The 26862-nt window shown below is 42.0% G+C and overlaps 1 protein-coding gene across 2 annotated transcripts; it reads left to right on the plus strand.

The window, feature by feature from the left end:
- Positions 1 to 7963: 7963 nt before the first annotated feature.
- On the plus strand, positions 7964 to 20310 carry LOC306989072 (catechol-O-methyltransferase domain containing 1). 2 transcript variants are annotated; one of them, XM_079594388.1, is made up of 7 exons: positions 7964 to 8175; positions 9659 to 9789; positions 13300 to 13405; positions 13894 to 14012; positions 16918 to 16972; positions 19194 to 19327; positions 19490 to 20310. In XM_079594388.1, exons 1-7 carry the CDS (start codon positions 8043 to 8045, stop codon positions 19640 to 19642), a joined length of 831 nt encoding a protein of 276 aa, XP_079450514.1. In that variant the 5' UTR covers positions 7964 to 8042; the 3' UTR covers positions 19643 to 20310. The 2 variants fall into 2 exon arrangements, with proteins under 2 accessions (XP_079450514.1, XP_079450515.1); XM_079594389.1 differs by lacking the exon at positions 7964 to 8175 and adding an exon at positions 8771 to 8947.
- Positions 20311 to 26862: the final 6552 nt, after the last annotated feature.

Genomic DNA, 26862 nt, shown 5'->3' on the forward strand with positions numbered 1-26862 from the left:
AATGGCAGGGGGAACTCTGTCAGAGAGAGACAAAACCACATTCAAACCAAAATATCTGACTTCCTGTTGGTCGGAGCTTATGACTGTAAAAGAGAAAGTTGTCCGGATCGATAAGCACAATATACATACCGAGTTTTGTGACTGTAGGTAAAAATAACCCCCCCACTTTAGTCAAAAGCATCTTGAAAGTAACACACTTCCTGCTGCCAGTTGGTGGCGCTATAACTTTGACTCACAATAGTCACATCCATGTGATCGCCCTCTTACAACAAACACACTGCTGAAGTTTCATCAAGATCAATAAATGTATGTCCTCAATGTCTTGACTTCATTCTGACCGAGTTTGGTGGCGATAGGATAATTTTTCTTGGAGGAGTATATCAAATTCCAGGGGCATGCATTTTCATACAGCCCATAATAGCCGACTTCCTGTTGGACTGGCGTAAAACTTAGAGCACGAAAGTTGTTCGGCCCGATTAAATCTATATGTGTACCGAGTTTCATATTATTACATGCAAACGTGTTTGATATATGGACCAAGTTTTTCGGACCACGTTCAAGGGGGCGCTGTTGAGCTCCCCTGCCACGCCCGGGTACCAGCTTCAGGCCGGCCCTGATGGCCGCAGGTTCTGACCTGTGTGCAAAGTTTCAAGAGTTTTCAAGCACGTTAAGGGCCCCAAAAGTGCCCGAGAAGTCCCACACAGCAGAGAAAGGGTTAAAATAAAGCCCCCCTCCTCTCTCACACACACAGACACTGAGAGAGACTGGCAAAATTCCCATCAAATCACATTCAAACCAAAATATCTGACTTCCTGTTGGTCGGAGCTAATGACTGTAAATTAGAAAGTTGTCCGGCTCGGGGAGATAAATATAAATACCGATTTTTGTTACTGTAGGTAAAACTAATACCCCATTTTTGACTAAAGGTGGCGCTACTGAGCCCCTCCACCGCGCCCGTTTCTGAAACTTCACACATGCCTAGTACCTAATAAATCTGATATGCATGTTGAGTTTCATGCAATTTGAAGCATGTTAAGAGCCTCAAATGCACCCAAAAAGAATATAAAAGTTTAAAGCGTTGCCATGGCAACAGTATTTAAGATATCAATAATTCTTTCACAGGTCTACATCTGCCGTGTGTTTACATTATACAGATGAAGTTTGAAGCAAATCGGGTAAAAATAAGAGGGTGATTTCAAAGCATTTTGAAAGTGACACACTTCCTGCTGCCAGTTGGTGGCGCTATAACTTTGACTCACAATAGTCACATCCATGTGATCGGCCTCTTACAACGAACACACTGCTGAAGTTTCATCAAGATCAATTAATGTATGAGGATGTTATAACACACTTCCTGTTTCCAATATTCGCCATAAATTTGTTTCCTCGCCACGGCCAAACCGTTCGAGATATCAAAAATCCCCTCGCAATTTATCATCCTCCATGTCTTGACTTCATGCACACCGAGTTTCGTGGTCATCCGATGAATTCTCTAGGACAAGTGTTTCAAATGCCAGAACATGCGTTTCCATACAGCCCATAATAACCGACTTCCTGTTGGACTGGCGTAAAACTTAGAGCACGAAAGTTGTTCGGCCCGATGAGATCTATACGTGTACCGAGTTTCATATTATTACATGCAAGCGTGTTTGAGATATGGACATGTTTTTGAATCCCATTCCAGGGGGCGCTGGCGAGCCCCCCTGCCACGCCCGGGTCCCAGCTTCAGTCGGGCCCTAATGGCCGCAGGTTCTGACATTTGTGCAAAGTTTCAAGAGTTTTTGAGCACGTTAAGGCCCCCAAAAGTGCCCAAAAGGTAGTAATATAATAATAATAAAGAAGAAGAATAAATAATAATCCCATGGAAAACAATAGGGCCTTCGCCTTTTCAAGGCTTGGGCCCTAAATATATATATATATATATAATTAAAGCTGCAAGCAGCGATTGCGGGCCCAAGCCGGTGGCACCGCCACCCTGGTGCCTTTAGTGGAACTAAAGGCACCGGGTGGCGGTGCCACCGGCTTGGGCCCTCCATCGCTGCTTGCAGCTTTAATTATATATATATATATATATTAAAAAAAATATATATATATATATATGTAAATTCTTTTTTTACCCCTATTTTTAACATATATATTATTATATATATAATAATAATATATATATTATTAACATTTTTGGATGCTAAACTATTCTTTTTATAGGCTTTGTACTTTGTACACTTTGTACACTTTGTACACTCACGTTCCAATATAGAAAAATTATCCTCTTCAAATGCGCAAAAATGTGCTTGGAAACATCACAGTGGAGCGGTGCTTACTATGAACGGCACAAACTGTACAAATGACTATTTAAACAGAGCAGTGTAATTTTTATATGTAAGGTTGACTATTTTATTATTATATTTTATTAAGGCTATAATGAACATGCTGCGATGTCAAGATTGCAATGCTGGAATGCTGTGTGTGTGTGTGTGTGTGTGTGTGTGTGTGTGTGTGTGTGTGTGTGAGGCTCGATCGAACAATGGAGACATAAAAACATACTCCGTCATTTTGTTCATACAGACCATCATTCAAAATGCAAAGTGTTTCCTTATATTTGTGTACACTCGCAATGAAACACAACATTGTGCTTTTATTAAACTATTAACTCTTGTCAAACTGTAACCTACAACTGTCACCCAACCAAAATCACACACACACACACACACACACACACACATCCCCCTCCCCTCCCCTCCCCTCCCCTCCCCTCCCCACACAGACAGACACACGCACACACAGAATGGCAGAGAGACAGAGAGAGATAAAAAAAAAATACACATTCAAACCACAATATCTGACTTCCTGTTGGTCGGAGCTAATGACTGTAAATTAGAAAGTTGTCCGGATCGAAGAGAAGAATATACGTACCGAGTTTGGTTACTGTAGGTAAAACTATAACAAAGTTATAACACACTTTATGCATCATTTTTTAATCATAAATTAGTTTCCTCGCCACGGCCAAACCGTTCGAGATATGAAAAATCCCCTGGCAATTTATCATCTTCCATGTCTTGACTTCATGCTGACAGAGTTTCGTGGTCATCGGATGAATTCTCTAGAAGAAGTGTTTCAAATGCGAGAGCAAGCGTTCTCCAATCAACCCGTAATAGCCGACTTCCTGTTGGGCTGGCGTAAAACTTGACCCAGGGAAAGTTGTTCGGCCAGATTAAATCTACATGTGTACCGAGTTTCATATTAATTCATGCAAGCGTGTTTGATATACGGACAAGTGTTCGAATCCCATTCCAGGGGGCGCTGTCGAGCCCCCCTGCCACGCCCGGGTACCAGCTTCAGCCTGGCCCTAATGGCCGCGGGTTCTGACCTGTGTGCAAAATTTCAAGAGTTTGAGCACGTTAAGGCCCTCAAAAGTGCCAGAGATTTTGCACACAGCAGAGAAATGGTTAAACTAAACTAGCCCCCCTCCTCTCACACACACACACACACACAGAGGGGCAGAGGGAAAATGCTCCAAAAAGTACACATTCAAACCAAAATATCTGACTTCCTGTTGGTCGGAGCTAATGAGTGTAAATTAGAAAGTTGTCCGGATCGAAGAGAAGAATATACGTACCGGGTTTGGTTACTGTAGGTAAAACTAATACCCCATTTTTGACTAAAGGTGGCGCTACTGAGCCCCTTACCACGCCCGTTTCTGAAACTTCGCACAAGTGTACTAGGCAATAAATGTCAAATGCATGTTGAGTTTCATGCAATTTGAAGCATGTTAAGAGCCTCAAATGCATCCAAAAAGAATATAAAAGTTTAAAGCATTGCCATGGCGACAGTATTAAAGATATCAATAATCCTTTCACAGGTCTACATCTGTCGTGTGTTTACATTATACAGATGAAGTTTGAAGCAAATCGGGTAAAAATAAGAGGGTGAATTCAAAGCATTTTGAAAGTGACACACTTCCTGCTGCCAGTTGGTGGCGCTATAACTTTAACTCACAATAGTCACATCCATGTGATCGGCCTCTTACAGCGAACACACTGCTGAAGTTTCATCAAGATCAGTTAATGTATGAGGATGTTATAACACACTTCCTGTTTCCAATATTCGCCATAAATTCGTTTCCTCACCACGGCCAAACCGTTCGAGATATCAAAAATCCCCTCGCAACTTTTCATCCTCCATGTCTTGAGTTCATGCACACCGAGTTTCGTGGTGATTGGTTGAATCGTCTAGGAGGAGTATTTTAAATTCCATTGCATGTGTTTTTTAAACTACGCCAAATAGCCGACTTCCTGTTGGGCTGGGGTAAAAAGTCAGAGCATGAAGGATATATGAACCGGTGAGATCTATAAGTGTACCGAGTTTCATATTATTTCATGCAAGCGTGATTGATTTATGGACCAAGTTTTCGGACCCCGTTCCAGGGGGCGCTGTCGAGCCCCCCTGCCACGCCCGGGTACCAGCTTCAGTCTGGCTCTAATGGCCGCGGGTTCTGACCCGTGTGCAAAGTTTCAAGAGTTTTTGAGCACGTTAAGGCCCCCAAAAGTGGCAAAAACCTTGAAAAAAAAATTATTATAAAGAAGAAGAAGAAGAAGAAGAAGAAGAAGAATAACAAAAAACCCTTAGAAGAACAATAGGGCTCTGCGCCCTTTCAGGGCTTGGGCCCTAAAAAGAAGAAGAAGAATAATCCGAAGAAAAACAATAGGGCCTTCGCCTTTTCAAGGCTTGGGCCCTAATTATAAAGAATAAAGAATAATCCTTTGGAAAACAATAGGGCCTTCGCCTTTTCAAGGCTTGGGCCCTAATAATCTGAAGGAAAACAATAGGGCCTTCGCCTTTTCAAGGCTTGGGCCCTAATAAAACAAAAGTCAATGCAAAATAATAATAATAATATTGAAAATAACATGTAAAAAGTCAATAATTGTATATACTCAGTTTAAATGATTTGTCATAATTATGAGATAAAAAGCCAAAATTATGATATACTAAACTGAAATTATAAAAAAATTGAAGATTATGACATTAAAAAGACAATTTTGACGGTCAATAATTTTTTTTTGTCAATTTTCACTTTTTATCTTATAGTAATTATGACTGTCATAATTTCGACTATGTCATAATTTTGACTTTTTATTCTCATAATTTAGCATTTTTGTCAATTTCAATTTACTAGGTATAATTTCGACTTTTGTGATCATTTTTACTGTTTAGTCTCATCACTTTTTATCCTCATTTAGTTATTCTCATCATCTTTTTATGTCATATAATTATGAGATAAAAAGCCAAAATTTGTATATAGCCTACTAAATTGAAATTATGACCAAAAAAAAATCAAGATTATGACATAAATCGAAATGATTATGTCAATTTCAATATCTGTCAATATAAAATAGTCAATTTCGACTTTTTATCTTATTATGACTCAATTTCGAAGAATTTCATTATGTTTATCAATTTCAATTTAGTAGCTAGGTAGAATTGACGTTTTATCCTCATCATTGATTCTCATCATCTGCATGTCACACAACTCTTCATCTCATGATTATGATTTACAGAGCATGATTTAGTTCCTGATGTGGTTAAAGTGGGGCCTGTTAAAGACACGTGTCTCTGGCAGATCTGAGATCAGAGATGATCAAGCTCCTCACTGTGGCCTTTACACGGGCTGAACTCTCTCTCACATTACACACACAGCCTTCACGATGTTGCCCAATTACCGGCGCGTTGACCGCGCGGAGTGACGCCAGCTGCGCTCGCGCGCCCTGGACTCGCTCTCGGCCCATAACTCACTCTGACGCGCGTCTCTGAAGTCAATCCAGAGGAAAAGTCCATAAAAATGTCCAAGCGCTCAAACGCATGAATGCCGTCATGCACTTTAAGAGGAACCCGAGATGAGAGCGATCACGAGATCTTCCCATCATGCTCTCTGTCTTCAGGGGGACGTGATGAGTGTGTGTCGGTGAGATTGAGAGTGTGTGTCGGTGAGATTGAGAGTGTATTGTATGTCCGCTAGCGCTGACAAGACCCATCTTTTACATTTTAATACAGGTATCATATCCAGGGTGTAATAATGAGTATTTGTTGATTGTTTTATTGTGTTATAAGTATGGAGATAGAATTGGGTCTTTAATACATGCGAGAAAATAAATGATCTGAGAGAAAAAAATATCACACTGATAGCAAAAAATATATATTTGAGAGTTGTTGTTTTTTCAAAGTATTTTGAGAGATTTTTTTTTCTCAGAAATAATTTTAAAAATTTCAAATTTATATTTTTTTATGTTCTATGACAAATTACTTTCTCTCAAAACTTTTTTTAGTCTCAAATATTATTATTTTTTGCTATTGGTGGGCGATAACTTTTTCTCTCAAACTTTTCTTTTTTCTCTCTCAGATCATTTATTTTCTCGCATGTAATAAAGACACAATTCTAGCTCCATAATAAGGTGTCCTTGAGTGTCATGTAAGGCGCCTATAAATAAAATGTATAATAATAATAATAATGTTACTGAGAGGTTTTCAAGATTGACTGACAGGATCATCACTGCAACAGTAAAGATGTGAGATCTGCACAATTAATGATTCTGGCTTTATCAAACTACCAAAGCCTCTCTTCTGCTCATTTATTTGATCAGATACTATAAAATACAGCAAAAATTGTGAAATATTATTACAATGTAGAATATATGTTTTCTATGTGAATATATAGTAAAGTGTAATTTATTCCTGTGATCAAAGCTGAATTTTCAGCATCATTACTTCAGTGAAATTATGACTTAAAAAGTAAAAAGTTTGACAAACTAAATTGAAATTATGACTTAAGTCACAATTATGACTTTGAAATTATATGTCAATAAGACCTGTCATAATTTTGACTTTTATTCTCATTACTTTGAATTTCTATGTCATTATTCATTATTCTGGCCTTATAAAAAACTACCAAAGCCTCTTTTCTCACCAAGGCTGCATTTATTTGATCAAAAGTACAGTAAAAATTGTGATATTTTATAATAAAAATAAATAAATTATATATTTTAATATTTTGAAGCTGGATTTTATTCCTGTGATCAAAGCTGAATTTTCAGCATTATTTGATGTTCGAGAAACATTTATGATTATGATCAATGTTGTGCTGCTTAATATTTGTGTAAACCGTGATTTTTAATATTTTTTTTAATCAATGAAAAGAAAACAAACTGTGTTTTTTTTTTTAACAAAATCTTGTAACATTATAAAGGTCAGTTTTAATCAATTTAATGTATCCTCGCTGAATCAGTCTTAATTTCTTTAAAATAAAAAAATGTACTGACCCCAAACTTTTCTACAGTACTGTACACTAAATATGAAAACCATAATTGAACTAGTTTTGCATTTTCAGATGTAAAGATCAGTGTGTATCAGCAAAAGAATATTGTTAAAGAGTTTAATGCTTTGCTTATCAACACAAGAAAAAAAGCTCACGATCACAATACAGTATATACAGTAAATCCTGTATAAGTCATCATGAACTACAGACAGTATTCAGCCAGATGTATTAGAGCACAGCGCCACCGTCTGGTCAATATGAGGAACTACAGCCAAATCATTCTGTACAAGTTCACAATATCATCTTTCTTTATAAACCACTCTATGGTTATCATTATATAAGTTATATTGACTAAACTGACTAAAGGTTCTCAAACCGGACAGCAAATAAACTGGTATGCTGAAATGTTTGATTAAATGTGGGCTAAAGTTTGGACAAGCTTTTATAACCCAAATCTCATCAAACAAATATTTGCTACATTCACTAACCAGCCAACTTAGATTTATTCAAGATAAATCGCACAGATTCAAGGTTGTCTAATGACTAATACATTCAATATTTACATTACAAGTTTAATGGCCTCAGAGTTTATGGCCTCTTACGAACATTAGCCTTCATCATTAGAATAATTATTAGATTTTAAATGCAATTTCTATGACAAACATGTAAAAATGCACTAAAGAGAAACTGTTTATTCATTTATCAAAGCTTTGCTCTCAAACAAAGGGATTGTGTCATGTTTAATATTCATGATTTGTCATTAAGCGGACAATCTCCACCCCCAAACTGGAGCCATTTTACAGAAGAAACCGAAGAGCCATCATCATCATCATCAGCAAGAGAGAAGAAACACATAATACTGAGTTACAGTGAGTTATAGCCTTTTATATCTGAATACTGTCCGTCGAGCTTGCATCACTGCAGATAATCGATTATAATAGCCTACTTTGTTTATGCACGTGTCGAATAATGAACTTCACTTATTTTATCAATGCATCAGTTTTGTAACGCATATTTAACTCGATGTATGACCCATCAAAAGCGCATCAGCATTGCATTATTATTGTTGTTTATTTGACTACAAGCGTCAGGGAAGATGACAGATTTAAGGGGAAAAACGCATTTTAAACATAATTCTAGGCAAAAAATAGCAGTTAATTAAAATAGCGCATTCTTACACACGACGGCTGGATGTCAATACATTAAACGCTTTTAATAATATGATAAATAATAAATGGAGAATATCCCTGTGACTGTCATGTGATCTGGATGGCGCTCGTGTCGTAATTCTCCGAGTTTAAGCGCAACAAGAAACCGGTAGAGTTACTTGAATGATCAAAAATACACCTCTCTGCATAACTCAATCCTAATATTACTCAAAAGTCATCTTCTACCATAAACATTTCCTAATCTTACGAGAACAATCACATTACTCATTAACAGCCCGTTCAGCCGAGCTCATATACTGTGTTTTACGGTAACTGAGTTCATGTGTGTCTGTTGGTCCACGCTCACCTCAGTCAGATGTAAAGATCTTCAGTTGGAGAGCTGTATTAATAATGTCATCTCATAATTTATCCAGAGAAGCGATTATAGGCTCAGCGATGCTGGGATCGATTTTTATAGCGGGATATTATGTGGGTAAGGAAACCATAGAACTAAACTAAAGCAGAAGTCAATCGTGTGTATCTTTCCGGAAGTTCGTGTACTTCGATTCAAGAAGCCGCAATTAAAGGCGCAGCACCCTAATTAATTTAAATATATAAAACGAAACAAATACATTTTCATCTGCCTGAGAAAAATAAATATCATGTGTTGACTTTTTTCCCTAATCTTTTGTATTAAAAGGGAAATTTCTTCTGTAAAACACTTTTTTAAAAGACTTCCCATGATAATGCATATAGCGAAGTATAACTGAAATAGTTAAATACAATAAAAATGTATTGTTTTATTGAATAGAAAACCTTAATTAATAAAATAAAATAAAAAAACCTACACAAATTAATGTTGGAGCCCGAATAATAAAAAATGCTGGTTTATAAATATCTTTGGATTTTGATACGACGAGTCCGAATGATACGATGATACGAATAAAATATATATATATTTTTTTTAATTGCATGTGTAATTGCACAAAACACTGAGGTGTTTCAGTGAAAACCAACCTGCTCATAAATGCAAACATCACAATTGAATGTTGAAATTGCAAATAAATAATAATTAAATAATTGTAAAAAAAAAAGAAAAAAAAGAAGATTTAAACAAGGTGTTGTCTTATTAAATGTACACTAGTGTAAATAACAAACAGTATAGCTAAAAGTGATTTCTTTCTCTGATTTCTTCTCTCTAAAGGCAAACGCAAATCTAAAATCTTCAGAATGCCGTCGGGTAAAAGCCACGTGGGGAAGAAAGATGATCCAGTGATGCAGTATCTGCTGAACAATTCCCTGCGGGAACATCCGGCTCTCAAAAAACTCCGGCTGGTAAAACTCCTCCTGCTTCTTCTTCTCATCACGACGACATCACGTCTCAACCCTAAACACACACAGATGTCCATAGAAAATCAATAGGGCTCAAAACTGCATATATGCATTCTAGGTTTAAAAAGATAGTTCACCCAAAAATTTAAATTAGCCCATGATTTACTCACGCCATCTCAGGTGTATATGTGACCCTGGACCACAAAACCAGTCACATGGGTCAATTTTTATGAATAAATAAGCTTTCCATTGATGTGTGGTTTGTTAGGATAGGACAATATTTGGTCGAGACACAACTATTGAAAATCTTGAATCTGAGGAGCAAAAAAATGTAAACATTGAGAAAATCTCCTTTAAAGTTGTGCATTTATGTTCACGATTGTGCTGCATTCACTCACAAAAATACATGTTTTATATATTTACGGTAGGACATTTACTAAATATCTTCATGGAACATGATCTTAATATCCTCATGATTTTTGGCATAAAAGAAAAATGGATAATTTTGACCCGTACAATGTATAGTTGCTATTGCCACAGATATACCCGTGCGGCTCCAGACTGGGTTTGAGTGACAGGGTCACATGTGTCATTCTTCTTTCAGATGAAAAGCATGAACTATCCCTTTAATATGGATTATTAAAAAGTAATTTCAAAGGTATCACTACTAATAGATGTTGAAGTAAGGGATAATGTATAGCGAGGCGGTTGTTATAGCGAACACAACCCCGACAGGCTGATCAGGACCCGACGCGGAGGGGTTGTGTTCGCTATACATTATCCCGCTTATTACATGGCTACCTACCAAATAAATCAATAATATGACACACAATATTGATTTAAAAAGGAGTTTATTGATTTAAAAACGACTGTATAGAGACAGAGCGTAACGCGTCATAATCTGAAGACCACGCCCACACCGGGGGGGAAGCAATCCAGCCGTCTCCATTGACTCTGCATTGTGAGAGGCTCCTCCTCGTCATTTCTTGCTTCTAACTAAAGACAGAAAAATGTCTAAAAGCTGCAGTGTGACGAGGTGTACAGCAAACAAGCTAAACAACCCAGAAATACGTTTTTATAAGCCGTCGACTCCAAAAACGAGCGTTTAAGGACATAAAAGTGGACACCGGCTGGAGCGAATGGGTAAATTGTGGGATCCTGACACTCAGTATGCACTAGAAACACAGTTACGTGTGCAGTGAGTTAAACATTTGTTAAACACAAATATCCAAAAGTCAGTTTTATATATTATATTTCTGTTAAATAAGCGATCCTGTGTTGCCGATGACGTTCTCCTCCAGCGCGGCGTACGCTAGTTCTCAGAGTAATGAGACACGTTACACTCGGTCTCGACTGCCTGATCCACTTTTATGTCCTTAAACACTCGTTTTTTGGGGTCGACAGCTTATAAAAACTTATTTCTGTGTTTCTTAGCTTGTTTGCTGTACATCTCGTCACACAGCAGCTTTTAGGCATTTTTCTGTCTTTAGTTAGAAGCAAGAAATGACAAGGAGTCATTTCGCAATGCAGAGTCAATGGAGACGGTTGGATTGTTCCGATGTGGGCGTGGCCTAAATACGCTCTGTCTCTATAGAGCATCACAGCCCGAGAGAGCTTTGGTGCCGGAAGTAAATTTCCCATTCATTTCTCCCATTGACTTTTGGAAAAATCCGTATCTAAAGAGTTTTAGAGCATGTCTGAGCATAACCAGCTACGGCTGAACTCATAAGCATACAACATATCATTTCGAGTGAAAAAACGAAGAGAAAATCCAAAAAAGGCAAAGGTACAAGACTGCGTACATATTTTCATTTCCGAGCGAAGGAACTACTCATCCCATAAACCACCGCGCCTCACTGAAGTCGACTGAAGCCAACCGCGAAAGAGCCTTACCAAATAAATCAATAATTTGACACAAAATATTAATTTAAAAAGGAATTTATTGATTTAAAAACGATTTATATGGCTTCCGCTAAAGAAAACAGTCCGTTCCGTCTCTGCGATTAGAATCCTGCTTCCATGGCAACGCTCTGTTTTTTCACGGACCTTCGCGGGGTTTACACGACTTCCACCAATCAGATGCATCACTGTGGGATTGTTTAGGATTGTGGGTAATGAAGTACTTATCCAAGACATCGCGAATAAAAGGCATTTATCTCAAAACAAGGTTAGTGCCCCATGAACTTTTGGCGTTTATATGAGCATACACAATCGCTTAGTACAGCCGTTGCTGGTTTTAAAGGGTTAGTTCACCCAAAAATGAAAATAATGTCATTAATGACTCACCCTCATGTCGTTCTAAGCCCGTAAGACCTCCGTTCATCTTCGGAACACAGTTTAAGATATTTTAGATTTAGTCCGAGAGCTTTCTGTCCCTCCATTGAAACTGTATATACAGTATACTGTCCATGTCCATAAAGGTAATAAAAAGATCATCAAAGTAGTCCATGTGACATCAGTGGGTTAGTTAGAAGTTTTTGAAGCATCAAAAATACTTTTTGGTCCAAAAATAACACAAAATAAGACTTTATTCCGCATTGTATTCTCTCCCGGGTCTGTTGTCAATCCTTCACAGTGACGCTGATGGCGTAAGACGCTGATGACGTGTTATCTGGTGCGCCCGAGCTTCATTTATAGTCTGAGGGAAACGCACGCTGTAAAAGTGTCTCATCCGCGACATGCACATTTACGCACCATTAAAAAAATGATATCCACGCAAACAATGTAGAATAGCTTGAATATAGCGTGCGTCTCCCTCAGACTGTAAACGAAGCTCGGGCGCACCAGATAACACGTCATCAGCGTCTTCCGTCAGCAGCGTCACTGCGGAGTCCTGAACGCAGATTCACAACAGACCCGGGAGAGAATTTAATGCGGAATAAAGTCTTATTTTGTGTTATTTTTGGACCAAAAAGTATTTTCGATGCTTCAAAAACTTCTAACTAACCCACTGATGTCACATGGACTACTTTGATGATCTTTTTATTACCTTTATGGACATGGACAGTATACTGTATATACAGTTTCAATGGAGGGACAGAAAGCTCTCGGACTAAATCTAAAATATCTTAAACTGTGTTCCGAAGATGAACGGAGGTCTTACGGGCTTAGAACGACATGAGGGTGAGTCATTAATGACATTATTTTCATTTTTGGGTGAACTAACCCTTTAAGTCTACCATGTATGCTTACGTTTTTATGGCTTATACCCCAACTGTCTATGGAGAAATTGTATTGAATTCTTACTTCCGGCACCGGCTGTGGGCGGGACTGTGATGCTCTATAGTCCTTCGATGACGCAAAAGTAGCGTTGGTCTATTGCTTCCGTTGAAGAACACCGTGTCCATGGCAATGCACTGTTTTTCATGGCAACGGTGTGTTATCCTTAGCAACAGTGTGTTATCAAGAAATAACAGACCGCATTCTACATTCGAATTTAACCAAGCCATGTAATAAGAGTAATTAACATGCGTTTGAATCGTTGTGTTTAATGAAGATGATGTATCTCTGTAGAAAACCATGGAGCACCGGTTGAACGGGATCATGGTGGCCTGTGAGCAGTCGCAGTTCATGGCAAATCTAGCCCGACTAATCAAAGTGGAGAAAGCCATTGAAATCGGTATGTGTGTGTGTTTCAGGAATACTGTGTGAAACACTGTACGTGTGCTGAACTCAGTGTGTGTGTGTGTGTGTGTGTGTGTGTTTCAGGAATACTGTGTGAAACACTGTACGTGTGCTGAACTCAGTGTGTGTGTGTGTGTGTGTGTGTGTGTTTCAGGAATACTGTGTGAGACACTGTACGTGTGCTGAACTCAGTGTGTGTGTGTGTGTGTGTGTTTCAGGAATACTGTGTGAAACACTGTACGTGTGCTGAACTCAGTGTGTGTGTGTGTGTGTTTCAGGAATACTGTGTGAAACACTGTACGTGTGCTGAACTCAGTGTGTGTGTGTGTGTGTGTGTGTGTGTGTGTGTTTCAGGAATACTGTGTGAAACACTGTACGTGTGCTGAACTCAGTGTGTGTGTGTGTGTGTGTGTTTCAGGAATACTGTGTGAAACACTGTACGTGTGCTGAACTCAGTGTGTGTGTGTGTGTGTGTGTGTCCAGGTGTGTATACGGGCTATAACGCCATGAGCATCGCTCTCACTCTCCCTGAGGACGGGAAACTGATCGCTTGTGACGTCAGCGAGGACTTCATCAACATCGGCAGACCCTTCTGGAAGGAGGTGAGTTACTCGAGCGCAGCGTATCGTCAAACTCACACCAGCCGCGTTTCCATCACCCTTCAAATGTGCAAAATGAAATTGCGAATTGAAAATACGGCTAATGGAAACACATCAATGTTTGCCAAAAAAAAAAAAGTTTACACGCTCGCATGAGGAGGTTTTTCAGACAATTCGAAAAAGGAATATTTCGCAAAACTGCAATGGAAACAGTTTTTGCACTTTTACAGGTCTCCTGACAGCAAATTTACCCCGTAGTGATAAAATAAAATAAAATTCTGTATCAAATTTATAGGCAGGACAAGTAGTTTGTTAAGACTTGGTTTGTAGGGAATTGCAAACATACACACATAACTATAGAATTAATTCTTGATGCGCACGTGAGCGCCATCAGTGTTTCTCACAGGTTCAGTGTAAAGTCTGTGTTGAGAGAACGTGTCGTCTTAGCGGTCTCTAATTTAATAACTAATGATCGTTGCGGCAGAAGTGAATCAATCAAAACTAACTTTAGCTGGAAAATAACATTATTCAAGAACCGCTATAAAACCAAAACAATCTGTTACCTTAAATTATACGTTTATCTCAGTAAAGCTGCTTTAAAACAGTCTACATTGTTAAAAGCGCTATATAAATGAAGATGACTTGACTTGACTGACGTTGAACCCGGCCCGAACCCGAAATAATTTAACCTGACCCGACCCGAACATTACGTTATATTTTAAGCCCGACCCGAGGTCCGTTTCTCACCTTTTTTTCATTTTTTTTTTTTCATATGCATTTTATGATTGCTTGTAACTATAATTAAAAAATAGGCTACATGTACAAACACCGCTTCACTACGGCACTGCGGCCCCTCATCAGTCAGCAAACAAGAGAGAAAAAAAGAGAAAGAGCACGGACTTACTAATTACGAAACTTTGATGTGGTTGAACAGGTACACAGTCACAAATTCCTCTGGAACTCAAACATTAAACTTCAAAACAAAGTTCGCGCAGTTGCACAACTATTTACACAGATATATCCTTCTCAGTCGGCTACGAGTTATGAATGAAGAGAACAGCATTGAGAGTTGATGGTTTCAGCGCGTCCTCTGATTGCAGTGTTGTGACTGATATAGCGCGCGTGGGAGCACATGCGCAAAACAGTTTTGTAAAATGATATATGATCAAATAAAAATGATTGATATATAATTTTAAAAAACTGTTTTGTGCATGTGCTCCCGTGCGCTATTCTGTCTATACTTTCTGTCGTGCACTGGAGGATATGTCTGCTGCATTACTCCAAAACCACTAGGGTGCTTTCACACCTGCCTTGTTTAGTTCGGTTGAATCGCACTAGAGTTCGTTTTCTGAATTGGTGCGGTTCGTTTGGGCCGGTGAGAATGCAGCAATCGCACTCGGGTGACGGGTGCGCACCAAAAGCGGACCAAACGTACCGAGACCTCCTAGGAGAGGTGGTCTCGGTACGCTTTCAAACGAACTCTGGAGCGGTTCGTTTGTGGTGAGAACGTGATCCGACCTCGAACAGACCCAACTGCCAAATAACTGCGCATTTTTGGACTAAACCAGCTGCCGTAGTCAGCCGCGCTGTGCATTATGTCAATGTTTAGCAACATTAATGCACGCGTTGCCTCCTCCTGAAGTGACTCGCTGCGTGCATTATTTATTTAAATTATTTTCAAGCCGCATTCTCGCTTCATTCTCAAATGTTATTGTTTGCCTAAAGTGGTGTAGACAAACTAATATAATAAACTATGACCAGGGATACAATCAGCCCACAAAGTCATTTCTCCATAGTAAAAAGCGGCGTGTTGTCTTCCGGATTTTCCTCCTCTTTGTTTACTTCCGTAAGTTCTGTTGGAATTTTCCCGCACGTTAATTCTGACAATAAAAGTGCAGTTATGAAAATACGTTCAAGACCCATCTGGCCAACGAGTGATGTGGATGTTGTCACGTGACTGCATTTTGGTTCGTTTCATAAACTGATTCGGACCAGAGCAATCAGTGTGGTGTGAAAAGGAACCAAAACGCCTGAAAAATGCTACAAAGTATAATTTTTCTCGCTTGGTCCGGACCAAATGAACCGAACTACAGATGTGAAAGCACCCTAAATGTATGGAGCTCAAACCAGCCATGTGTCTGGTTCTCAATTGTTTGACGGGCGTAGTAACAATAACTAAGGGGCGTGGCTTTTGCAAACGGTCAATTACAGGAATACTGGATTCTAATCCTCAAAGAAATGCAAAAATCTTTAAATAATAATAGCAAAAAATTGCACATGGAATTGAAAAAAGCAAATAACAGGTATTTTAGTGAAAATAAAACTGCTCATTAATGCAAACATCACAATTATATGTTGAAATTGTGAATAAATAATAATAATGGTTCCCAGTTCATGAAAAACTAAAAAAAACTCATTTTCAATAACAAAACCATTTTTCTATAAAGTTCATATTTGCTGTAATGAAGTTGTTTAACCAGGAAGAGTCAGCACAGGAATTTCCCACAATCCCTTATTGTTTAATATTGGAGCGCATGTTATAATAAAGTTCATCTGTTCTTATCAGAGACCATAAACCTTCACCACGGCCTTTATGTGCGTTAATATTTAAACGCAAGAGACTTTTAACACAGTTAATAAGTAACAATGTCTAACCCCAGTTTGCTCTAATGGAGAGTCACTTTAATCTATATTTCTATAATTCGCTTTGGATGTTTATTAATTGAGCGTTTATGATTCTCAGTGAATCACTCTCTGTGAATTATGAATGATCAGATTTCTTATGAAGTGCTTGGATCTCCAGGTTGATGTCTGTGAGATCAGACTCGCCGCTCTGAGGATGTGTTACATTAATTTCAGTTTTATAATCATGTGTTTAATAATCGTTCTCGTGTTCTGGAATCTTCAGGCTGGTGTTGAGCAGAAAATCGACGTGCGTCTGAAGCCAGCGCTGCAAACTCTCGGTAACTCCTGCTTTTACTCCAGCACTGGGGAATTATTCTCAGACTAATCACCTTTAGACTATATTCACATCGCATGACTTCTGACACACATCTGTGTTTTTTATTTTATTTTTATGAACAGCAAAGTTAAAGTACAGTAGAATCATTGAGACGCTATTATATTTTTTACTAATATTTTTTTATTTCCCGTTTTATTTTTAGTTACCGTTTTAGTAATTTTGTTATTAATATTTTTAAAATATTTGTTTTTCCAGTTTTAGTTATTTAGTTATTAATATTCATTTTATTCCAGTTTTAGTTATTTTGTTATTAATATTTTTTAAATATTCGTTTTATTCCACTTTTAGTAATTTTGTTATTAATATTTTTAAAATATTAGTTTTTCCAGTTTTAGTTATTTAGTTATTAATATTAATTTTATTCCAGTTTTAGTTATTTAGTTATTAATATTTTATAAATATTAGTTTTATTCCAGTTTTAGTTATTTTGTTATTAATATTTTTTAAATATTAGTTTTATTCCACTTTTAGTAATTTTGTTATTAATATTTTTAAAATATTTGTTTTTCCAGTTTTAGTTATTTTGTTATTAATATTCATTTTATTCCAGTTTTAGTTATTTTGTTATTAATATTCATTTTATTCCAGTTTTAGTTATTTTGTTATTAATATTCTTAAAATATTCATTTTATCCCAGTTTTAGTTATTTTGTTATTAATATTTTTAAAATATTCATTTTATTCCAGTTTTAGTTATTTTGTTATTAATATTCATTTTATTCCAGTTTTAGTTATTTTGTTATTAATATTTTTAAAATATTAGTTTTTCCAGTTTTAGTTATTTTGTTATTAATATTTTTAAAATATTTGTTTTATTCCACTTTTATTTATTTTGTTATTAATATTTTAAAAATATTCGTTTTATTCCACTTTTATTTATTTTGTTATTAATATTTTAAAAATATTCGTTTTATTCCACTTTTAGTTATTTTGTTATTAATATTTTAAAAATATTAATTTTATCCCAGTTTTAGTTGTTTATATTTTTAAAAATATTCGTTTTATTCCAGTTTTAGTCATTTTGTTATTAATATTTTTTAAATATTTGTTTTTCCAGTTTTAGTTATTTAGTTATTAATATTTGTAAAATATTCATTTTATTCCAGTTTTAGTTATTTTTGTACATAGTTGAACTAAATGAAAATTTATGCTTTGGAAACTTTTTTGTGTGTTTTGTTCAAGTGCCGGAAATGGTTTTAGTTTTAGTCATCTATAATAATATAAGTTTTAAGCATTTCTATTTTGTGACTTCAGTGTGAACGCTCAGATTGGAAGTAACTTGACATGCATCATAATAATTGCACACAATTTACTCTTGGCATGAATCATAAAATAATAGTACAATCTGAAGTATTTACATAGATAAGTGCAAACATTAGGTCTCATATGATGTGAGATTTTCAGTGAATATAACAAATTAAATCATATTAAATATGAAATTGGTTGAGGATGTTATGAGGAACATACATGTGAACGACCGTGTGTGTGTGTGTGTGAGTAAGTGAGTGTGTGTGTGCATGTGTGAGTGTATGTGCGTCTGTGTGTGTGTGTGTGTGTGTGTGTGTGTGTGTGTGTGTGTGTGTGTGTGTGTGTGTGTGTGTGTATGTGTATGCGCGTCAGTGTGTGTGTGTGTGTGAGTAAGTGAGTGTGTGTGTGCATGTGTGAGTGTATGTGCGTCTGTGTGTGTGTGTGTGTGTGTGTGTGTGTGTGTGTATGTGTATGCGCGTCAGTGTGTGTGTGAGTGTGTCTGTGCGTGTGTGTAACTGCAACCACCCTAGCAACCACCCAGAACACCGTAGCAACCGCCTAGCAACCACCCAGAACATCCTAGCAACCACCCAAAAAGCTTTAGCAACCGCCTAGCAGCCACCCAGAACACCATAGCAACCACCTAGCAACCACCCAGAACACCATAGCAACCGCCTGGCAACACCCTAGCAACCACACCTATAACACCCTAGCTTACTGCATAGCAACCACCCAGAATACCATAGCATCCGCCTAGCAACACCCTAGCAACCACACCTATAACACCCTAGCAACTGCATAGCAACCACCCAGAATACCATAGCATCCGCCTAGCAACACCCTAGCAACTGATTTGAGCAGAAATGGGATTGTGGACTTTGATCATATTTGCTTGTGTGTTTTTTTTGTCATCAGACGAGCTTCTGGCTGCAGGTCAAGCAGAGACGTTTGATTTTGTCTTCATTGACGCGGACAAAGTAAACTACGACAACTACTATGAGAAATCCCTGCAGCTGGTCAGGAAAGGAGGAATAATCGCTATAGATAATGTGAGTGATCATGTGACGTGTCTGCTCATAATAACAGCGTCTGGAATAACTCTCAACTCCTGAGAGAATTTTAAAAAACGACCTAAAAGTGATTGCAAGGAATGTTTCCGCCAAAATAAGATGTGCCTGCTAGCGGAGGGCTGACTGACTGTTCTCCTTCAGGTCCTGTGGAGTGGTAGAGTGGTGAACCCCGAGGAGGGCGACGTCGACTCCATCAGCATCGATGATCTGAACAAGAAGATCCATCGAGACGTGCGGGTCAATCTGAGCATGCTCACTGTGGGCGACGGCCTGACGCTAGCATTCAAGATCTAACGTCAACCAACATCACACACTGAAGAAACCATGTGATCATTCATTCATGTTGCTCCATTGAGGATACACACTGTGATAATTGATGTTTGACCATAAATATGTGACCCTGTCACTCAAACCCAGTCTGGAGCCGCACGGGTATATCAGTGGCAATAGCAACTATACATTGTACGGGTCAAAATTATCCATTTTTCTTTTATGACAAAAATCATGAGGATATTAAGATCATGTTCCATGAAGATATTTAGTAAATGTCCTACCGTAAATATATAAAACATGTATTTTTGTGAGTGAATGCAGCACAATCGTGAACATAAATGCACAACTTTAAAGGAGATTTTCTCAATTTTAATTTTTTTTTGCATCAGATTCCAGATTTTCAATATTCATATCTCGACCAAATATTGTCCTATCCTAACAAACCACACATCAATGGAGAGATTATTTTTTCAGCTTTCATATGATGTATAAATCTCAATTTAAAAAAAAATTGACCCATGTGACTGGTTTTGTGGTCCAGGGTCACATATATGAAGTTTTGTATTTGAATGTTCATAATGCCAACCACTGATTGTAACTGAAGTGTAAATGTACAATGTATTTGTGGTATACAATTTTTCAATAAACAAAATTACGGCACTGGAATCTGTAATACATATATATATATATAAAAAAACAATATCATTATTTTAATCCTTAGTTTTACAACAACAACAAAAATGTCTAAGCAAAGAGTTTTTAGTAAATTATGTATTTTGTCAGTTTTAGTTTTTTAATGTCTAGAGTTTTTTTTTCAGTATTAATGTCTGACAAAAATAACAAAATTACGTTTATATTGCAGTGCATCAAGGTGAAGGTGCGCGGTCGCGTTTGGCCCTCTAGCGGTTCAAACACAAAACGTACTCGGTTACTTACGTAACCTCGGTTCTCTCTAGAAGAAGGAACGAGTACTGCGTACTGAAAGTACGCACCGGGTAAAGTCTCTTTGCTCGAGATATTGAAGCCAAAATTTATCCTTAAATTTCCATATCTTGTAAACGCAGTGCAGCAGCAGTCAGACCTAGAGCGGGCAATCTAGCGCGCTCATTGGCTGCTCCGCGGCAACTGCTGCAGCCTACCACTGAGCCCCTGGCGTGACGTCACGCCCAAGCGCCCTCACGCGGCCAAGCCCGCCAAAATGGGAGTGGCTTAGCGTATATAAGGGGCAGTTCAGGCTGCTAACACTCGATTTTGATCGCTGAAGCGAAATGAGCTCGAAGCGCGACACGGCAGGGAACGCAGTACTCGTTCCCTCTTCTAGAGAGAACCGAGGTTACGTAAGTAACCGAGTACGTTCTCTTACGAGAGGTTCTCTCGTACTGCGTACTGAAAGTACGCACCGGGAACCCCTTGTAAACGCCGTGTGCGCTTAAGCAGTCACTATATGAATCCCAGGGGGGAACGCCCCGGGGGACATGGATAAGTGAAATTTAGGTGGCCAACAGAGTGGGCTCGCACCTGTACATAAGCACTATATGAGGGGATATACATACAGAGCGGCACTGCCGGTCTTATATTTGAACACATCTACCCTTGTAGCGCAGTTCACAAGTGAGTCGCTAGGACTTCTTTTTTTTTTTTTTTTTTCAGACTGAAAGGAGTCTAGCCTGCAAGGCGGGGACTTCTAGGTTGTAGAACCTAACAAATGTAGACGGGGAGGCCCAGCCTGCCGCCGTACAAATGTCATGAATAGAAATCCCGCTGGACCAAGCCCACGACGAGGCCATGCCTCTGGTGGAATGAGCCCTTACGCCCAAGGGGCATTGCAGGTCTTTTGACGCGTAAGCCGCAGCAATAGCGTCCACTATCCATCTGGATAGGCTGTGTTTCGAGGCGGCGAGACCTTTGGTGCGCCCACCGAACGAAACAAAAAGCTGCTCCGAGCGCCTGAAGGCGGCGGAGCGCGTGACGTAAATTCTCAGTGCTCTGACAGGACAAAGGAGGTTCGTATCGACCTCGTTGTCTGATGCCGGCAAAGCTGAGAGCGAAATGATCTGTGCTCTGAACGGGGTACCGATCGCTTTGGGGACATAACCATGTCTCGGTTTAAGGATGACTTTAGAGTCATTAGGTCCAAACTCGAGGCACGTAGCACTCACAGAGAGCGCGTGCAAGTCACCCACACGTTTAACTGACGCAAGAGCGATCAGAAACACGGTTTTGAGCGCGAGGTACTTCAAATCCACAGAGTGAAGCGGTTCGAAGGGATGTGCTTTCAGGGCCTCTAGGACCAGGGAAAGATCCCAGAAAGGAACCGAGGGGGGCCGTGGGGGATTCATCCTCCTAGCTCCTCTAAGGAAGCGGATGATGAGCTCATTCCTTCCTATCGCCTGGCCGAGCGTCGACTCGGCGAACGCTGCGATGGCCGCGACATATACTTTGAGCGTGGAGGGGGACCTGCCCCTTTCCAACATCTCTTGAAGGAAGCAAAGCACCCACGAGACTCCGCACGTTTGAGGCTGTAAGCCCTTGTCCGTGCACCATTTAGTAAACACCGACCATTTAGACGCATAAAGCCGCCTGGTAGAGGGGGCTCTAGATTGCGTGATCGTGTTCACGACCCCTTCTGGCAAAACAACGGGTACCCATTGATTATCCATGCATGCAGAGACCATAGCTCTGGATGAGGATGCCAAATCGATCCGCCGGCTTGGGAAAGGAGGTCTTTCCTCACCGGGATCGGCCATGGGGCTGAGTCTGACAGCCGCACCAACTCCGAGAACCATGTCTGGTTCTCCCATCGGGGGGCTATGAGGAGCACCGAGTGACGCATTTCCCTGATTCTCTTGATTACTTGTGGTAACAATGAGACCGGAGGGAACGCGTATAACGGGCATCTGGGCCATGTCTGGGCCAGAGCGTCCTCGTTCTTTGAAAAGAACCTTAGGCAATGGGCGTTGTCTGTCGACGCGAATAGGTCGACTTCCGCCTTGCCGAAGCGGTGCCACAATAACTGGACTGACTGAGGGTGCAGGGACCATTCCCCGAGGGGAACGTTGTTCCTGGACAGTCTGTCCGGTCCGTCGTTCAGGCGTCCTGGCACATGCGTGGCTCTGAGCGAGCGCACGTGGTGCTGAGCCCAGACGAGGAGGCGTTCCGCCAGATCGCAGAGTGCCCTGGATCTGACACCGCCCTGGCGGTTCACGTACGATACCACAGACATGTTGTCCGTTCGAACCAGTACGTGGTGGCCCCGCAGAAAAGGGAGGAAGTGTTTCACAGTGTACTCGACCGCTATCATCTCCAGACAGTTTATATGGAGGAGCCTCTCCGTGTCTGACCATAGGCCAAAGACCGGTCTGCCCTCGAATATCCCGCCCCAACCGAGGTTGGAAGCGTCCGTCGAGATAACTTTTCGGTACGAGACAGTTCCCATCATAACTCCCCGCTGATACCAGTCGGTCACAAGCCAGGGCTGCAGAGCTGAAACACAGCTCTGAGTCACTCTGATTCGGTAACCGCCGGAAGCCCACGCTCGGTGGTGTACACGAGCGTTGAGCCATCGTTGCAGGGGGCGCATACGCAATAGACCTAGCCGGAGCACTGCTGCGGCTGAGGCCATAAAGCCCAGCAATCTCTGAAACGTTTTCAGGGGAAACACTTTGTCTTTCTGGAAAGATGCGGCCAAACGCTGAACACGGCGCGCGCGCTGTGTTGACAAGCGAGCCGTCATTGCCACTGAGTCGAGCTGTATTCCCAGAAAGGAAGCTGACTGACGGGGCAGCAGTGAGCTCTTGGTCCAATTGACCGTGAGACCCAGGTTTTCCAGATGACTGAGTAGCACAGCTCTGTGAGACACAAGTTCCGCCTCTGATTGTGCTAAAATCAGCCAATCGTCCAGATAGTTCAATATTCGCATCCCCTGACGCCTCAGGGGAGCGAGCGCCGCGTCCATGCACTTCGTAAATGTACGGGGTGCTAAAGACAGGCCGAACGGCAGGACGGTGTACTGATATACCTGACCGTCGAAGGCGAATCTCAAGAATGGCCTGTGACGGGGTATGATCTGAATCTGAAAGTACGCGTCTTTCAGATCGAGAGAAATGAACCAGTCCCTCGGGCGAATTTGCGCGAGGATTTGTCTGGTCGTGATCATTTTGAACGGTCTTTTCATGAGAGCTTTGTTCAAATGTCTCAGATCTAATATAGGTCTGAGCGCTCCGTCCTTCTTGGGCACGAGAAAATAACGGCTGTAAAAGCCTGACTCGCTCATAGAAGGACGTACCGGCTCTATCGCCCCCTTGCATAACAGTTTAGCTATTTCTGCGCGAAGTAGGTGTGCTACTTCTGGGTTCACGCTCGTCACTGTACGGGCTCGGAAGCGCGGGGGACGGCGAGCGAACTGCAGTGTATAGCCTTGTTTTACAACCTTCAGCACCCATTCTGACACGCCCGGGATAGCTTCCCATGCTTTCGCACGCATAGCTAGGGGCAGAATGGTCTCCGCGTCCTGAGCGCCGCACTGCGCGGGCTCGAGGAACTGAAACGGAGGTATCAGCGCGGCGCGCGCGCCCTCGTTTGCTGAGTAATGCTGCTCGCTGGTTACAGCAGCCTGCCGTTTCGCATTCAGTAACTCGGTCGCTAGGGACGGAGAATAGTCTGTGGCGCGAACAGCGGTGCTTGTGAGCGATATGGGGGGAACAGTGTTCGTCAGTGAGCGCGCGTGCTCGTGAGCACGTGCGGCGCTTATATCTGAAACACGGCCTATTGGCTTTATTAGTTTCGCCCCCCGTGATAACTGTACAGCAGAGCGGACATTTTGTAGGTGTGGGCACTGGGACGTGGGCACAAATCCTACATTTAACACTCGAGCGGCGCGTGCCCGCTTTATATGAGTGGGCTCTGTGACAAACCTGGGGGGCGTGCTTGTGTGTAGGGGTGAACACATTGGAGTGGGCACATTTTCTACACATAGAACACAATCGGCGTGAGCCGTATATACAGACATTACACTCTTTTTGTGATTTATCTGGGTCGCCGTGAAAACGGCGTTTGTGTGCAGGCGAGCGTGTACTGTGAGTGGCTCGTTGGCTGCTAAATACACAACTGCAGTAGCCTTGTTTAAGGGGACTGACAGAGCGGCTAACTTTGATGGCGGTCCGGCGGCGGCGGCGGGACTCGCGCATCTTTTCCTCTTCGCGGTGGCTAGGAGGATTTCGCGGCTTCAGGCTTCAGCACGATCTTCTGTCGCGGTCCCCGGGGGGGAGGCGGTCTGTGACGGCTGTTTGAGCGCGATCGAGGGCGGCCGCCCTGTCGCTGCTGCGAAGCTGATGGAGGCTGCGATGGGCGTTGTTGCGATGAGCTTCGTGCAGGAGGCTGCTGGGAGCGGCCTGCAGCGGAGCTAACGCGTCGTGGGAGGAACAGCTTCATGGCTTGAGAAGTTTTCTGTACCTCAGAAAACCTTTCCACGATCCCGGTCACCGCAGGGCCGAAGAGGCCGGCGGGGGAGAGCGGGGCGTTGAGGAACACGGCGCGCTCAGACTCACTCATCTCGGCGAGCGTCAGCCAAAGGTGCCTCTCCGTTACCGTGAGTGAAGCCATGCATCGTCCCATCGCCTGTGCTGCGGATTTCGTGGCGCGGAGGGAAAGATCCGTCGCGCTGCGCAGATCCGTCACGATGTCCTGAACCGGGCGTTTCTCGTCCAAACGGCGGAGGAGTTCAGCCTGGAGGATCTGGAGGACAGCCATAGAATGCAGGGCGGAAGCGGCTTGTCCGGCGGCGGCGAAAGCGCGGCCGACAAGGGCTGAAGTGGTCCTGCAGGCTTTCGACGGGAGGGCAGACTTTGAGCGCCATTTTGGTGATGGCGGGCAAAGATGCACTGCGACCGCCTCTTCCACTGGGGGAATCCGGCTGTAGCCTTTTTCGACGGCTCCGTCCACTTGGGAGAGAGTCGAGGAAGCAGGGGAGCGGAGTCTCGCGGAGAATGGAGCATTCCACGATTTAGAGAGCTCGCTGTGGAGCTCCGGCAGGAAGGGTGCTGACCTAGAGGCAGGCGCTAGGCGGCGGCTAGGTAAAAAGCACCCATCGAGCCTGTTGGGCGCGGGCGCCTCCGGTGGAGACCAGTCCAGGCCCAGTTGGTCAACGGCCATGGTGAGGAGGCGGATAAGTTCGGCGTCCACATTAGACCGGGCCTTGCCAGGTTCCTGCGTCGAAGAGGAGGTGGAGTGTGTAGATCCAGACCACTCTTCACTGTCCGACGCCAGGAGAGAACAGCTGTCGATGGCGTCGTCCCCCGCCTCGTCCCCTGTGTCGACGGCAGTGAGGGCCGAAGCCGTCATCTGCGCGTCGGGAAGGGGGGGCGGTGAAGGGGAACGCGAAGCTCGAGGGGAAGGTTCCGGCGAGCGTTCGCGAGCGACGGGCTCCGGGAGTCTCTGGGCACGGCGCTTCTTCTTTCGCGGGCCACTGGAGAGAGGCGGAGCGACAGCCTCGACGTTGAAGAGGGCGAGTCGAGCCCGCAGGGTCGAAATCGCCATCTCGTCGCACTCGATGCAGCCACCCGTCGAGAGAGCGATGGCTGCGTGGTCTCGGCCCAGGCAGAGAGCGCATATCACGTGGCGGTCTCCGTCGCTGAGCGCGGTTCGGCACGAACCGCAGGAAAGACGAGGCATTTTTGTACAAACGCCTTTGCTCTTTTAGGACGTGAGTCGCGGCGGCGAGCTCACGGAGAGGTATTTGGAAAAGGATACTTTGTCGCCGGATAGCGTAGCTGGCACGGACGGCTGAAGGTGGCGAAGACGGCCGGCTTCCTCAGGCGCTGTCCTAAGCTGGCTGGTCGCTGGATTCGACGGCGGCGGCTTCTCTCGGAGATCAGCGTAGCGTAGAGCGTCGCTGAAGAGATTAAAAATCGAGTGTTAGCAGCCTGAACTGCCCCTTATATACGCTAAGCCACTCCCATTTTGGCGGGCTTGGCCGCGTGAGGGCGCGGAGCGCCCTCATTGGGCGTGACGTCACGCCAGGGGCTCAGTGGTAGGCTGCAGCAGTTGCCGCGGAGCAGCCAATGAGCGCGCTAGATTGCCCGCTCTAGGTCTGACTGCTGCTGCACTGCGTTTACAAGATATGGAAATTTAAGGATAAATTTTGGCTTCAATATCTCGAGCAAAGAGACTTTACCCGGTGCGTACTTTCAGTACGCAGTACGAGAGAACCTCTCGTAAGAGAACTGCATGCATTGGTCTCTGTG

This window comes from Phoxinus phoxinus, assembly GCF_949152265.1.
Source record: "Phoxinus phoxinus genome assembly, chromosome: 21".
Lineage (NCBI taxonomy): Eukaryota > Metazoa > Chordata > Actinopteri > Cypriniformes > Leuciscidae > Phoxinus > Phoxinus phoxinus.

Coding starts and splice junctions, on each gene's coding strand:
- LOC306989072 (XM_079594388.1), top strand. CDS start 8,043: ATGTTTAATATTCATGATTTGTCATTAAGCGGACAATCTCCACCCCCA. Junction 14,013..16,917: donor GCAGACCCTTCTGGAAGGAG/GTGAGTTACTCG, acceptor TGGAATCTTCAG/GCTGGTGTTGAGCAGAAAAT. Junction 19,328..19,489: donor GAATAATCGCTATAGATAAT/GTGAGTGATCAT, acceptor GTTCTCCTTCAG/GTCCTGTGGAGTGGTAGAGT.